The sequence below is a fragment of the Podarcis liolepis genome, assembly GCF_965112155.1.
Source record: "Podarcis liolepis genome assembly, chromosome: 1".
In the NCBI taxonomy this organism is placed as follows: domain Eukaryota; kingdom Metazoa; phylum Chordata; class Lepidosauria; order Squamata; family Lacertidae; genus Podarcis; species Podarcis liolepis.
In genome coordinates, this window is record NC_139554.1 from 29,861,658 (window position 1) to 29,877,206 (window position 15,549).

Genomic DNA, 15,549 nt, shown 5'->3' on the forward strand with positions numbered 1-15,549 from the left:
TCCAGGCAGCCGGGAGGTGTGATGATATTTGAAACTAGCCATATCTCATTCTGTTTCTCTTTCAGCAAATCCGATGGAAGAATTGAGAGCTGCTCACTCATCATGGAAGAAGCCTGATTTTACTGGAACAATGAAGGCAAGCTGCCAAACATAGCTCTGCATTGGTTTTAATCCACTGCCCAGATTGTAGCTGGCTCTGCTTTTGGATCCTGGGACAGAACCCAAAGGAGATGTTCAGCCAACAGAACCAAAGCTAAAAAGCTGAAATCCAGCACTCTCTTTTCAACTTGACCATATGATGAATAGAACATGATCGCATAAATGAGAAAAGTACATGTGATCAAGAAGCTGGCACCTAAACACTTCTATCTGTTCATCTGAGTCAGGAAGGATGGCTCCCTGTGAAATTGTTATTTATAGGAATTGTTTCCAGTCCTTTCATTTTATCCAGGTCCAAAGTGCGGGACAGTGGCTGCTTTGATAGGATTGAAACTCAAGATAATTGGGATTTTTATTTAACTGAGGATGGGCTGTATAAAGATTCTTCAAGGCGATCTAACCCCACCCGTGTTCTTCTCCCCAGATCATTGTACAATAACCACTTGCCTTTAGGCCAAGGAGAACATAAAACCAATTCTAGTTGGAGACTGACCAATATGCTTCTTGGACAATGGTTGCATTTTCCCTCAGCAAGGGCTACTAAGACTACTTGTTCTTTGGTACTTCTTTCATAAAATGTACCACAGGCCTAGATCCCTTTCTCTTCTGCCCTCTTCCTCCTTCATTTTTTCCGTTCCTGTAAATAAAGCTTTGCCTCCCTCTGTGTGACTGCAATGTATTTTCTTGCTTTTTTTATCTTGCAAAAGTAGAATAGCCAGCTGGGGTTATCATGGGGTTGTACCCTCAAGGGATTGTAAGTAAAATGGGAAATTATTATCTAGGGACTCTAAAGCGTTTTTGTCCACTGTGACTCTTCAGTGAGAGGACATACATACTTTTATATTTATGTTTATATTTATATTAAAACACCACTCAATATTTTTTTTTAAAAAAAACCCTACAAAATATAAAACAGAAAAATCAAGAAAAACCCAACTACAAAACATACAAAAGTTTAAATACTAAAACACATGAATATTACCTCAACTTTCTAAGCATCTGGGTGTTGTTTTATTATTATTGTTATGTATTAAATTCCTATATGGCCCTTTCATCCAAGGATCACAGGGTGGTTTAAGAACACAAAAAATGCATAAAATAGTAACAAACGAGCAATAACCTCCAGTGTGCATACTTGTCTAAAGAGTGCAGTGAAGATGCCTGCTTGATCTCAATAGGGAGTTCCAAAGTATAGGCACTGTCGCATTAAAGGATCAAGTTCTTACAAATGCAGAATGGGTATGTGGGCACCTGTAGTGCCAGTCCACCAATCAAAGCAGTCAAGTGGGCACATACAGTGGTGCCCTGCAAGACAAATGCCTCACAAGACGGAAAACTCGCTAGACGAAAGAGTTTTCCGTTTTGGAGGTGCTTCGCAAAACGAATCTCCTATGGGCTTGCTTCGCAAGACGAAAATGTCTTGCGAGTTCCTGCGGGTTTTTTCCTCTCCCCCCCTTTTTTCTAAGCGGCTTATCAGCTGATCCGATAAGATGATAAGCCGCTAAAAGCTGCTAATCCGCTAATCCGTCAATGGGCTTGCTTCGCAAGACGAAAAAACCGCTAGACGAAGAGAATCACAGAACGGATTCTTTTCGTCTTGCGAGGCACCACTGTACGGGATAAGGTGATGGGTGTTGAGATTCCTGCATTGCAGGGGCTGGACTAGATTGCCCCCAGGGTCTCTTCCAATTCTATGATGCCACAGGCATTTCAGTATAGTGATGTTGATTCACGCTGGACTCAAAAGAATTCACTTGCACATGTATTGGAAGCTGCTTTAGCCTGAGTCAGACCAATGGTCCATATAGCTCAGTATTACCTACACTTGACTAGCAGCAGTTCTCCATGGTTTCAGAGTGTCTTTCCTAGTCTTACCTGGAGAAGCCAGGGACTCTTAACTGGGGACTTTCTTCAGTTGCTCTACCACCCTTGCACATCCTGTTTGCATATTCCTGCCAGGCCATGCAAAGCAGTAAGCTGTTGAACTTGGAACTGGGAGAGAAGATTCAAACTCCCATCTAACCACTAGAAGCAAGCTTTTAACACTGACTATTTTCAGATGTTCCTTTAGAGCAGCCTTTCTCGACCTTGGGTCCCCAGGTGTTGTGGGACTACAGTTCCCATCAGGGCCAGTGGTCAATGTTTATGGAAGTTGCAGTCCAAGAACATCTGGGGATCCAAGGTTGAGAAAGGCTGCTTTAGAGTATATGAAGAGAACAGCTTTAATGTATGGTTTATACGTAAGCTAGTACCACATGTGTCAATAGGCCAATTCTGGTATGCCTGGTTTTAAAGTTTATATTTTTAGGTAACTGCATTCATTTCCCCTGTTTTGCTTTAAGGTGAAAAATAAGGCAAGAAGTTTTGCTTTTTGTAAGTTGCCCTGGTAATTTCTTATTCATTAAAGGTCAAGGATATAAATGTTCCTTGTGCCTGTCTTGGAAGGCACTTCAACCCCAAAGGACACAAGGGACAGTTAGTCTGGAACACATAATTTAATGTAAGAGTCATTTTTAAAATAAATTGAATTTAGTGTAGAATTTTCCCTTCACACATAAGCATATATCGTAAGAGTAGAGAAAGTCAGCCACCTTAGACTCTGCAGTCATAATGGCTGTTCATACTAAATAACAATTTTCAACACAAGGTATCAGCAGATTTAGACAAAGATGTCTAAAGCTCTGGAAAGTTCATATAAGACAGTTCAAAGTAGTCTGTACCTTTTAAAGATTTGCTCAGATTCCCTGTAGGGAGGGAAATGATTTGCTGTCCCCTTTAAAGGCAGCAATTATGAAGTCATCACGTGCAAAAATGGGTTCTAGAAACAAGGTTCAGTTACCAGGCATTTGCCATGACGACGGTGGTTTTGTTTGGTAGCGTGGCAGTTGAGCAGGACCCAGAAGCTTTTGGAGTGAAAAGGGATGGGATGCTGTGCACTGCAGCTGCCTGTTTCTTTCAGCGGATGTGAAAGCTGGTAATTGGGTGAGGGTCTTTCCTTCTTTCCCCCTTTCTTGTGCCAGGCGGAGGCAATTTTGCTTCTCATGGCCACCAATGGTTCAACAGGACAAGATAGGTCCTTCCATTTCAATAGTACTATCCTCCAGTGTGGTGTAGTGGTTAAGAGTGGTAGACTCGTAATAAGGGGTTCGCTTCCCCGCTCCTCCACATGCAGCTGCTGGGTGACCTTGGGCCAGTCACACTTCCCTGAAGTCTCTCAGCTCCACTCACCTCACAGAGTGTTTGTTGTGGGGGAGGAAGGGAAAGGAGAATGTTAGCTGCTTTGAGACTCCTTAAAAGGGAGTGAAAGGTGGGATATCAAATCCAAACTCTTCTTCTTCTTGATGGCAAATTGATGACTTTGGTCAGTAGCTAGTTTCTTTTTCTTTATTTTTTTAAGGCTATATTTTGAACTGAGCATGGGCTGAAGGACAAGGGACATCCACTCCATTCATTCCCAAGAGCTGTGCAAATAGCCACAGAGGTAATGTCTGGAGGTCTCCCCCTTTTGTTGGAAGCACAGAGTTTGTGGCAGAGAAGTTTGTTTCTCGTTCTGTGCCACTTCCCTGTGTGGTTGACTAAAGGCAAAAGTACCCGAAGCTCTGGGTGGCACACAAGAATGGCCACATGCACAATAGTTGATTTCACCCTTGCAGAAAGGGTGGTCACCACAGAGCAGTTGGAAATGGATGACCATTCTGCCACTATTGCAGCTGCCGCTCACCACAGAAGGTTTGTGTTCAAGCTCAAGATGGATGATATTATGGTGAACCTGAAGACCTTTCAGCCTGACTATGGAGCAGGGATACATGAGCCCCTGATGAGCCTAAGATGCCGTGCCAAAGGACTGACAGTGACTGCCTGTGCCCACGCATTCTTCTTCTGCAGACTGCTCCAAGCCACCAGGTAAAGTATGGAACAAAAAGCGTTCCTGTAAGATTACCTGCTGTGGATTAAAGCTGCATTATATTAACAGAACACCACTTTCTTCCCTTTTCTCAGTCTGTGGTCTACAGGGGCAAAGCATAAAGGGACCTCACACACTTTTATCTTAAGACTTCATTCTGACTTGTGCAGCTTTCCTCCTCCTGTTCTGTTTCAACAGAGTTTGAGTTTATTGATCTGTCCATGATGCAAGACATTGTTTGTAATGGATATTAAAGAGGGATGAAAATCACATAAAATCATAGAATTGTAGAGTTGCTTTTTATTTTTGCTACTGGGTGCTGGATGTTGCTTGTGTAATCTCATTGGATTTATAGTATTGACATTTTTCATATGCTATTATATTTGCTGTTGTGTTTTTTTGCTATGTTATTATGAAATTGTTTGTGAGATGCCTTCCTGTTTTCTTGTTGCAGGCTACTTTTAGCATTTTTGTGCATGTAAAAGCAACATACAAATAAAACGAATGAATGACACTGCCATTTATGTTCTTCCTCAGGCAGAAAAGAGAGGGTGACAGCCAAGGCCTGAAGCTTGGGATTATTGGTGGAGGCCATATTGGGAAACAGCTGGCCAGGACAATGTTGCATCTGGGTGGCATGTCAGGAAAGAGCATCCAGATATCTACAAGGCGTCCAGAAACTCTGGGTAAGACTCAGGTGCTTGACAGGCATTCAGCAATCAATTTAGTAATCACAAAATTTAGGTGCACTCCTGCCTAGAGATCCAGGTGGAGGTCTTTATTCCAAATGATTGGTAAACAACAGGAAATAACTAGATAGAGGGAAGCTTAGAACAATGAAATCCTTTCCAATAATCACCCCTGAAGATAAAGAGGAGGAATATTAAAAGTCTTTTTATAGTTTTTGAAAGGTGGCCAGTTTCTGAGGTTTGGCGATTTTTGAATTATAGACTTTAAACCAGAGTTTTTGAAATAGTGCCAGGTGATTATTTTTTTGCATTTGTTTCTGGGACAGAGGCTTCAGTCCTCCATAGCCCAGAAGAACTGTGGTGTATGACAGCTATCTGCGGTCATTATGCAAATTTCTCAAAGTGTCATCAGACGAGAGGACTTGGCTATAATGAAGTCATCTCACATCACTGTTGTGGCCCATTTTCTTTCATGTTAATGTATTCAAAAACAAATTACAGACATTAACTCCACCCCAGTGCCCTCTACATTAAGGCAGATGGAAAACATCTTCATAAGTACACCATGTGCTCTAAGGGCATACATAGAGATGTTCTTAGTGGCTTCTCTGTAACTATGCTGTACACCTACCCAGGAAGCAGAGGCTGCACATCATCTGGAAGTGATGGTGGAAGAAGTGTTTTACTGAAACTGGCTTTTAATGGTAGAGAAAGGTAGGATACAATAATCAGCATTCTGTTTGGTATCCACTTCAGATTATTGGAACGGTGTATGTTATACAAACCAAGTGAGCTGTCTCTGTGTGTAGGATCACACAACCTTGCAGTGCAGTCCTGAACAGGTTTACTCAGAAACAAATCCCTCTGTGCTTGGGTGAGAGCACCACTGTGCTCTTAGCTGAAAGTGCATGGGGTTGCAACCTCAGGTATTAAATAGGTGGCCATTCTTATGTGGAAACAAGAGATCATTTTTCCTCTCCATTGTCTTTTCCAGGAGAATTTGAGACACTGGGAGTTACCTGCTTTTATGACAACAGGAAGCTGGTGGGCTGGGCAGATGCTGTATTTCTCTGCTGTCTTCCGTCTCACCTCCCACACATTTGTGCAGAAATCCAGGATGCACTTACAAAATGTTGCATTGTCTACAGCTTGGTCACAGCTATCCCTCTGCCCAGGTACTGTGCATTAAAACATCAGAGCTAGCTTAATTTGAAGATATCATCCAATTGTGTGACACAACTTAAAAGCAACAAGTAACTATTTCCGCTGAGTTAAGCAATTGCTGGTGTCAAAGTTGTGATGAACCTTATGTATTCAAGGTGATCCTTCCTGGTACTATCTGCTTTACTTGGGAACTAGATCTAAGGATTTTGCTCATATTAGATTTTAGAATTCTGAGATTAGCAGTGCAAATCTATGCCTGCTTACTCAGAAGCAAGTCCCATTCAGTTCTCAAGGAAACTCTCCCAACTAACCGTTCATCAAATTATAGCTTGGGACCACAATCCTATGCACTTCCCCCAAGATTGCACAGCTGGTATTAGAATTAGGTGTGTGACAGTGTTTAGTCTGTGCCATTAATGCAAAACATGTACATTCTTGGTTATAAGGAAAGCCATGTTTGAAGTTTTTCCAATGTAACTTAAGCAGGGCACACTACCAGATGTGTTTGGTTTCTTAACTGCTTATACTATGACACACACTTGCTCACTCACTGCAACCACGGTACAAGCTTGAACCCCTAAAACTCAGAGATTGACACATTACAGAATGACCATTCTGGCCTGTATTGTGAGTTTTCTTAAGGATGTCAGGAATGGTGATTGTAAACATATCATTTTCATAGTACCAGGCTCTACCCATATCTTCTACCGAACATTTAATCAGTGTATTGTTTTAATGGGATTGCTTTATTGTATATTTTAATGATGAGTTTGTGTTTCAGTGTTTTAATAGGATTTTTATTGTGAATTTTAATCATTTATACTGTATTTTAATGCTTGTGCAACTGATTTTTAGACTTGTAAACCACTTAGAACCCTTTGGCATTAAGGGGTATATAAATGAATAACTACAGCAGCAACATGTAGAAATTGGGGGCAGTGATTACAATCCAGTCCAGTGAGCCCACACACATGCATGAATGCATTTTGAAGGCATGTAACAGTGGACTCAGCTACATTCAGGCAATGATATCGTTAAACATGTGACACCAGATGGTGCTGTAGTGTCTGTGCCTTTGTCAATGTGATTTTCCATAATGAGCTTTAGAACACGTTTTATCATTCTTCTTTTGCCTGCTTGCCTCTTGGACCAAAGTCCATCTGATTAACTCTGCTCTTATTTGCTTTTAGGCTGAAACAACTTCTTTCCTCCAATAACATCTTGAGGCCACAGTACAAGTTTGTGGAGAGTGGACTTTTTCAGATGTGGGAGGCCAGCAGGACAGTTGTGGAAGCCCTCAAAGACCCAGCTGTTATCCAAGCCACATGTCCCTGTAACCCGAATGGTAGGTGAACTATCTTTCTTCACTTTGCAGCCTGTATGAAGAAGAGCGCTTGGTTATTGTTATGTGGTTAATTTAATGTTCACCTCTTATAATCAAAGCCCAGCTTTTGTATCTGTATGCAGGGAGGAGGTGAAATAGGTTCATTTGCCATGTCGTAGATCAAGATGCACAAAACAAACCATCCTCCAAAAACATAGGAGGTATTCTGACATCCCCCCCCCCCCCGCTATATGTGGCAAATGAGTGATTATATCTGAGCACTTCCAATACTTAATGTTTGTATCTGAATATTTTGTTCAGCCCAACTGCTGTTAAAAGCAAAGTTCACTTTTGCTACAGTTTTAACCATTTTCATTTTTAGTCTTGGATGTTTGAACCTCATTTCTGTTAACGTTTCCACTCCCCCACATTCCACAGCTTTCTCTTCTCTCGCTCTCTACCACCAGAGGTCTGTCCTCTGTCCCTGCATTGGCCAATTACCCCTTCTCAGTGCTTTTTTTCTGGGAGTACGCACGGGTACGCATACCCCAAACATTTTGTGAATATTTGTGTTTTTGTCCATTTACTGTATTTATTTTTCCTGATCTGAACTATAAAATGTTGATTTTCTTGAGTTAAAATGAGAGTAACCCTAAACATGTAAAAAAACAACACAAACAACAAAACACTGTCCCTTATAATTTTTCTCTCCAGCCCAGAAATGGAGTCTCAGATGCAGGTGCACCACCCATTATAGCTGGCTGCCATCAGCTTGGAAAAAGTGGCACCAGCATCACATGCCTCCCTCTGAGACTCAATCCACACATGCAGCAGAATGAGATAGTAAAGTGGGCTGGAAGTGAGAGAGATTATTTTGGTTCATGCTTCTCTCATTATTTTTTTTAAAGCTTCCAATAAATAAAGAAGTAGCATATTTGCAAAAGGCAACTGAGCCCCTTGCTGCGCTAGTTTTCTATGTACAAGGACTTGTTTCTACAGAAGATTTCAAAAATGTGATTCATCCACCTGTAATCCTGAAGTAGTAGCTGCCTCAGAAATCAACCATTTTATCCTTGGCTCATTTAGCTGCCTTTCAGGTCAGAGTCTGCATCCACGGACAGGAGGAGAGACGCAGGTATCCTCTCAGCCCACTTCCCATTCATGATCCTGCTTGTGTGGGCCTTATATGTTTTCCCCAAAAAGGTGAGGGAAAGGGCCTCAGACAATGGCAATCCCTCACCAGGGAGAAGGGTCAAAAATTGAAAGGAAAAGTTGGCTTAAGGGTTGCATCATGCTGTGCAGGCCTCCTAGCAGTATGGTGAACTAAACACTTTGTATGTCTAATTCTAATATAACATTTCTGTTATCTTACAGCGGAAATTGTTGTCAATACAAAGTGGCTGGCAGCAGTTTTCTATGCAGCTCTAAATAGCTATACATGGCAGCGTGTAACCTACATGAGAGCCCTGCTCTTCCTCAGTGAAGCGTGTTTTCCTGCAAAAGCTAGCACCACCTCCTTAGATAATAGATTGGAATCACCAGAGCTAGTTTGTGAAAACTTCATCAACCAAGCCTTCGCTTCCACCCTGCAATGTAATAAGTACGTATGACAAACTGGAAATAGTATTTACTCTTGACCTACTGAGCATTTTAAAAAGTGGATGGAGCTTCATCTGTGCATGATACTGAATTAGAAACATGCTTTCCAAGTAAAAGAACCCTATGTTCTTCAATCCTGATGACCCAACGCCCCATTTTCTTGTTCTCCAAACCCTACTCAGTTTAAACTTCCAGAAGACATAGAGTTTATATACCAGGTTAATTTAACATCTGGGGTTAGTGTCTGCTTGAAACAGGGTTAAACCTAAAGTTAGGCAGTTGCGTGGAAGTTGTTGGAAATGTTTCCATGTGGTAGTGAGTTCCTAACATTGAAAAGTCACGCATCCTGTGTATAGTTCTGATTGTGTGTGGGGTTGCTATACCATTGCAATGGCCACTAAGTATATGCAGCACTGGCATGGGACTTTGGTGTGCAAGAATGGATGCTACCTTTCCCCATGCTTCAGTTCTGCTGAAAATCCCCATCCAGACTGTTATTGGCTTAAAGAGGTAAGATTCTACCGACTGTTATTGCTAAAAGGGAAGAAACATTAAGGTGACATTCAACTAAATACTTGTACTAGCGCAATAGGATTTCCTTTCCTCTCTCTGCACATGCCCCATGCATCTGCTCGCGAGGGTTGGGAAAACCTCCAGCACAGATTTAGGGGGTGCATGGAGAAAGGGGGGGGGTATGTTTTGTTGCACAGGGAGAAATCCTTGGCTTGATGGAATGTTCACCTTAGCGCTATGTTGAATACAACCCATCAAATGCATTTAATGCCATATCTGTTGTGGACTGACCAAGAGAAGGCAGCTTCCAAGCTGTGCAGTATATTCTGTTCTTTGTTCTTTTGTCTTGTTTTCTCTTAGCAGCCCTTGCATAGAAAGAAAGAAAGAAAGAAAAGTGGTTAGCAAGTTAAATATTAAATCTTCCCATTTTTATCTGCAAGACCTCTATAACAACAAAAATATAAGGGTAGAATGGTGGCATTTATATGTGCGGAAGTTGCCCAAGGTCGTTTGACCCTTTATAAAATATCATTCTCTTTTTCTCTCCTAGAAAAGACTGTGTAAGATTAGAGTTTAGAGTTTAAACATAACACATTACTTTACTTGGTATGCTAAAACACATTTACATTAATATATGAGACTGGCTAAATATGTAGAGACTTATATTCCAAGGCACATAGCAGCATAAAACAACAACTGCTGCTCTCATTGTGAAACTCACTCTCACTCCCTACAGTTAATAACAGACCTAACTGAAAAAACCGCCTACTGTGGTGACACCATAGAATTCTATACTACATTAATTCTTTCCATAGCATTTTGGATGCACCACTCCCTTTAGTTTCAAATATGTATTCAATAGTAACAACAACAACAACAACTTATTATTTATCCCCCGTCTGTCTGGCCGGGTCTCCCCAGCCACTCTGGGCAGCTTCCAACAAAACACTAAAATACAATAACCTATTAAACATTAAAAGCTTCCCTAAACAGGGCTGCCTTCAGATGTCTTCTAAAAGTTTGGTAGTTGTTGTTGTTTAGTTGTTTAGTCGTGTCCGTGACCCCATGGACCAGAGCACACCAGGCACTTCTATCTTCCACTGCCTCCCGCAGTTTGGTCAAACTCATGCTGGTAGCTTCGAGAACACTATCCAGCCATCTCGTCCTCTGTCGTCCCCTTCTCCTTGTGCCCTCCATCTTTCCCAACATCAGGGTCTTTTCCAGGGAGTCTTCTCTTCTCATGAGGTGGCCAAAGTACTGGAGCCTCAGCTTCACGATCTGTCCTTCCAAAGTTTGGTAGTAGTGACCTATATATAAATGTTTTCTGTTCCCCTAGTACTTTCCCATGGTTTGACCTGACAGCTGTACAGCAAAGGGACTCACCTTTTAGCCAGTTTCTTGAATCAACTACATCTTTCCAGAAAGTTGCTTTATTATATCGTAACTTGATTGCTGTATTATCCACAAACACTGAAGACTCCATGAGCGCTGTCTCTAAGAAGACATCTCTTTCAGCTGTGCTACTGAACCCCACCAAGACTTTGATTCATGGCCTAGATGGGACTTTCATAAGCAAAGCAGAAGAGGGATCTAGTTCTGATTCTGAAGAGACATAAATTAATTATGGTGTGACTCCAGTCAAGAAGAAGTAGGAAAGGTATTGCTTTTAATCTCAGTACTAAAACCTATGTAAGTATTAAGTAACTACTACCCTTTCTAACCACATACATTTCAGGTATCCAAATAGTGATTTGTAATGAACAAATATATCAATGGGGGGGGGTGATATTTAGCAATGGAAAGTTTGTAACACAGGCTAAGCAGGGAAGAATTGCTACAAACTGAATCTCAGGAATGACATGTTTTTAAAATGTTTAGATCCTATCATATCTACGCTATGGTATGGTAAAATAAAGTGAAAAGAAACACTAATATAATTATTAGCCATTTGTTCTTTTACCTCTCATGTAGCTAAACCTGTACTCCTTCATCTGCCACTGTTTTTGTCTAAACCTCATAGCTGAATGCAAGTGATTTAAATAAATAACATATACAATGTTGCAATACAATGGTGATAAACAGCTGCCTCAGTTCAGGATAAATGGAAAACAGGAAAATCACTTCTTAGCTGAAGCTAAGCATGATCACTTGAAAATATATTCAACGAAAAACTGTGGAACACAACTTCTAAGCAATCCAATGAACACAGTCTCCATTGCTTCATGAATAAGATTTTGTGTGAACGCAGCCTATGAAGCAAAATCCATATTTTATGAACTCAAGGATGAATACAAAAATCTGTGGCATAAAATGTAAATATCCAAAACCATAGATTCTGAGTTTTTTATATTATAAAAACACTTGACATTTACCATACACTTCATCTAGGTAATCCTTACAAATGTGTACTGTAGATGGAGATACTATGGATGAGGGATGGTTGCTTGACTATGGCTAAATGGTGAGATCATGGCTGGGGCAATGTTTTAACCGCGGCTTTCACAGTGCATGTTCACAGCCATCACACTACAGTCTGGCTCACACACCCTGTTAAGACAAACCATAGCTCCAACGACAATATACATACAGTCAAACCTCGGATCCCAAACACCTCCATTTTGGAATGTTTCGGCTCTTGAACAACGAAAACCCAGAAGTAAATGCTCCAGTTTTCGAATGTTTTTCAGAAGCCGAATGTCCAATGTGGCTTCTGCTTGAGTGCAAAAAGCTCCTGCAGCCAACTGGAAGCCGCACCTCAGTTGTTGAACATTTCGGAAGCCAAACAGGCTTCCGGAACAGATTGCGTTCATCAACCGAGGCTTGACTGTACTGCTAATGTGCTGCACTAAGCTAAACCATGGTTTGGCTCATTGATCCCTGGGCTCATGGTTTCCACACTAACCACAAGCTTTAAGATTTGCTCTGAGATTTACAGTTTATGGTTTCCCAGGGTACCTAAACCATGAGCTTGTGTTTGGATGATATTATAAGCCAGACCATGTCTTAGTTCAGTGCAGTAGCAGAAAGAGGACCAAATCATATGCAATCTCCTCTCCAGGAGCCTCCACACACTTGTACACACACTTGGGCTAAGCAATGGTTTAGGTTTAGGCTGTTGTGTGAATCAGGCCAATGTGAGCCCTCACAAAGAGCAAGGAAAAGACCTTAAGATAAACTCCAGTAAGAACACTCTCCTGTGTTTCTGTGTGTTCTGTTTCTGTGTTGACACCACAGCTGCATGACTGCCCTCTTTGCCATGTTTAGGATTAGGCTGCAGAAAAGCACATCTCTGTTTGCTCTGAAACCACTAAAATTGCCTTTTAAGATCAGGTAGTCCAACTAGCTGCTCAGTGAATCGGGACCACACCCAACTTGATAGTGTTAAAAAACCCAATTTATTTCTTTTGGGAATATCAGTTACCATGTTGTGAGCTCATTTCCTGTGAACTAGCTTGCTGCAAACTAGCTTGATGTGAGCTAGCCTGCTGTGAGCTAGTCCGCCGTGAACTACTCCGCCGTGAGCTACTCCGCCGCGAGCTACTTTGCGGTAAACTTTTATATTGTGAACTTTCATGCCATGAACTTTCATCCTGTGGTGGTGCTGGCTCATAGTTACGTAATCCTGAGTCTTCGATAAACTGAGAATAGGTAAGGGCATCACTTCGTTTTCCAGTCCGCGATTTCTGCTCCAGAAACAAACCCATATTATCTCTGCGGGGGAGAGAGATGCTTCTGACAAAGGGGGGCTCCTCTATTTCCAGCAATTCTCGCATATGTCGTGAAATTTCCTGAAAAGCAAAAGGAAGTTTTAAGAAAACCATCTCCATTAGGAAAATAAATGTATTAAATTTTTTGTTCTGTTGAGTTTTCATCCTTGTATCCCATAATAAAACAGCAAGAGAAGGAAGGGACCATGGCTCCATGATAAAACACATGTTACACATATAGAAGATCCCAGTTTCAATTCTTGGCATCTTTTCTTAAATGTATCCTGTGTAGCAAGCAATGGAGAAAATTTCTCATTGAGAACTAGGAAAACTGCTATCAGAGTAGATAACACTGGGCTAGATGGAGAAAAAGTATGACTTAGTATAGGAAAGCTTCCTAAGATGAATGTGTGCGGATAAAAAAAATGCAATTTCAGTTAGTTGAAGCAGTTTCTTTAGATGGTTTCCAAAATTCCCATGGCTGCTGCTATTTTATGTCATGTACAGGAATTTCTAAACACAGGGAGCTATCTAGTATCATATAACAAAGCTTTAGTTTTAGCTATAAGCTTATAATAGCAATAGTTTTAGGAGACAGGACCCAGCAGCAATAGACAGATTTTACTGATTTAATACTGCAATCCTAAGAACATAAGTAGAGCCCTGCTGGATCAGGCCAAAGTACCATCTAGTCCAGCCTCCTGTTCTCAGGATGTAAGAAGGCATTGCTTTCTTTCCTATTCTGCAATCGTTACATGCAGCACTGTTTCTGTTCTGCCACAGTTCATCTTCTGCCAAAAAATGGTATTATTCAGCTCTCTCTCAACTGTGGCAAAATCTACCATGGAAACACCCGGTGTATAATAAAACAGAAGTAACCGGAGAAAAAATCTAGTCTTTACAAAAGTGCATATGCCCATATCACTTGTCACATAATCTGTCTTCCATCTACAAGGAAGATCCAGTTGCAGTATGTGCTCTTACCTTCATATGCTCAAAGTCAGTTATCCCAATCTGTGGTAGATTACAACAATTTACATGGATGAGTTTGCGACCAGAGATAAAGTTTGCAGTAAAACACTCCTAATTACAACAAAACAAGAAACAAATCAGCAACAACAAAACTGCATAATTACATAGCATGTGGTATGTATGACAAGTGGCAAAACCTTTTATTTATTTCTCCAACTAACTTAAACTAAAGGTACCCCTGCCCGTGTGGGCCAGTCGTGTCCGACTCTAGGGTTGCGCGCCCATCTCACTTAAGAGGCCGGGGGCCAGCGCTGTCCGGAGACACTTCCGGGTCACGTGGCCAGCGTGACGAAGCTGCTCTGGCGAGCCGGCACCAGCGCAGCACACGGAAACGCCGTTTACCTTCCCGCTATAAAGCGGTACCTATTTATCTACTTGCAGTTAGGGGTGCTTTCGAACTGCTAGGTGGGCAGGAGCTGGGACCAAAAGACGGGAGCTCACCCCGCTGCGGGGATTCGAACCGCCGACCATGCGATCAGCAAGTCCTAGGCACTGAGGTTTTACCCACAGAGCCACACGCGTCCCTTTCAACTTAAACTGGTGGCATTTAATTAAATATAACAAAGGTCCAACAATTCACAGAAGTGGAGCTGGGCTCAAACAGCTGAATGTCTTCTCATGTATGCTGCCCTGAGCTTCTTTGAAAGGAAGGATATAAATACATTCAATAAATCAATGCTGCTATACGTGAAGGTTGGTCAGGATTATTTTCATTTCGTGTGTGTGTGACCCCTTCTAGGATACATGTCTATAATTCAAAACAATGCAATTACAAATCAGAAGAATAACAAAAGTGTGTTACAAAAGCATCCATTTGGGTGACTGAAGTGCACTCTACACATGCTCAGGGTAACCTTTCTTCGCTTTGTCATATCAGGAAGACTCCCCTCCCCTCACCCTGAACTTCCTTCTTCCACATACTGTACCATCGTGATGGTCCCATCCTGCATCCATCCTGCTGTCTCCCTGCGCTGCAAAGCCAACTCTGTTTACCTTGTACTGGGGGAATCCCAGCGCTTCGATCCACTCGGCCACCTCTTCGGGAGTCCAGGCTAAAAAGTAAGGGCCCATCAGGGCGGGACTCTTGCCATCCTGCTCGGATTGTTCCCCGCTTCCCGCTTCGGTTTCAAGCCCCGCTTCGGAGCCAGACACGGCGGAATCGAGTTTGAATCCGGAGGCAGGACGGATTGACTTGCGGCGCCTCCGCCGAGCCCCCCTGGTGCCGCCTCCTCCCTCGTCCTCGTCGTCCTCGTCGTCGTCATCCTCGTCTCCGTAATCCTCGTCGTCTTCGTCGTCTTCGTCGTCGTCGTCGTCCGCCGCCTCCTCCGGCTCTTCCGCTTTCTCCTCAGCTTTCTCCTCAGCTTTCTCCTCTGCTTTCTCCTCCGCTTTCTCCTCCATCTTCGCAGCCTGCGAGGGCGACTCCATGTCCCCTGCCAGCCCCGAGCAGCGGCAGCAGCA

General features: G+C 42.3%; 3 protein-coding genes across 10 annotated transcripts in view; 2 read left to right on the top strand and 1 right to left on the bottom strand.

Annotated features, from left to right (window-relative positions):
• VIPAS39 (VPS33B interacting protein, apical-basolateral polarity regulator, spe-39 homolog) overlaps positions 1 to 821 on the top strand; it is an 18,951-nt gene extending 18,130 nt beyond the window's left edge. For both annotated transcript variants that reach the window (XM_083502740.1, XM_083502741.1), the window contains exon 20: positions 66 to 821. In XM_083502740.1, the coding sequence (XP_083358866.1) occupies positions 66 to 86 (21 nt within the window). In that variant the 3' untranslated portion in view covers positions 87 to 821. The remainder of the gene's footprint in view (positions 1 to 65) is intronic.
• The window catches only part of SAMD15 (sterile alpha motif domain containing 15), a gene marked incomplete at its 5' end in the record, with an annotated part of 18,149 nt that extends 2,633 nt beyond the window's left edge, over positions 1 to 15,516 (bottom strand). Inside the window, 5 exons of one of the 4 annotated variants that reach the window (XM_083503310.1) lie at positions 4,836 to 5,408; positions 9,644 to 9,717; positions 12,774 to 13,140; positions 14,044 to 14,142; positions 15,085 to 15,516. In XM_083503310.1, coding sequence (XP_083359436.1) covers positions 5,367 to 5,408; positions 9,644 to 9,717; positions 12,774 to 13,140; positions 14,044 to 14,142; positions 15,085 to 15,516 — 1,014 coding nt within the window. In that variant the 3' untranslated portion in view covers positions 4,836 to 5,366. Of the gene's footprint in view, positions 1 to 4,835; positions 5,409 to 7,260; positions 7,293 to 9,643; positions 9,718 to 11,671; positions 11,900 to 12,773; positions 13,141 to 14,043; positions 14,143 to 15,084 lie in introns of those variants that run through there. The other 3 variants (XM_083503312.1, XM_083503311.1, XM_083503313.1) reach the window with 3 other exon arrangements.
• Positions 2,928 to 11,421, top strand: NOXRED1 (NADP dependent oxidoreductase domain containing 1). Of its 4 annotated transcripts, none has more exons than XM_083502904.1 (7): positions 2,928 to 3,141; positions 3,870 to 4,062; positions 4,601 to 4,749; positions 5,747 to 5,927; positions 7,107 to 7,261; positions 8,615 to 8,840; positions 10,689 to 11,421. In XM_083502904.1, exons 2-7 carry the CDS (start codon positions 3,908 to 3,910, stop codon positions 10,966 to 10,968), a joined length of 1,146 nt encoding a protein of 381 aa, XP_083359030.1. In that variant the 5' UTR covers positions 2,928 to 3,141; positions 3,870 to 3,907; the 3' UTR covers positions 10,969 to 11,421. The 4 variants fall into 4 exon arrangements, with proteins under 4 accessions (XP_083359030.1, XP_083359029.1, XP_083359028.1 ...); XM_083502903.1 differs by lacking the exon at positions 2,928 to 3,141 and having other exon boundaries at positions 3,515 to 4,062; positions 10,689 to 11,009; positions 11,324 to 11,421; XM_083502902.1 differs by lacking the exon at positions 2,928 to 3,141 and having other exon boundaries at positions 3,516 to 4,062; positions 10,689 to 11,009; positions 11,373 to 11,421.
• Positions 15,517 to 15,549: the final 33 nt, after the last annotated feature.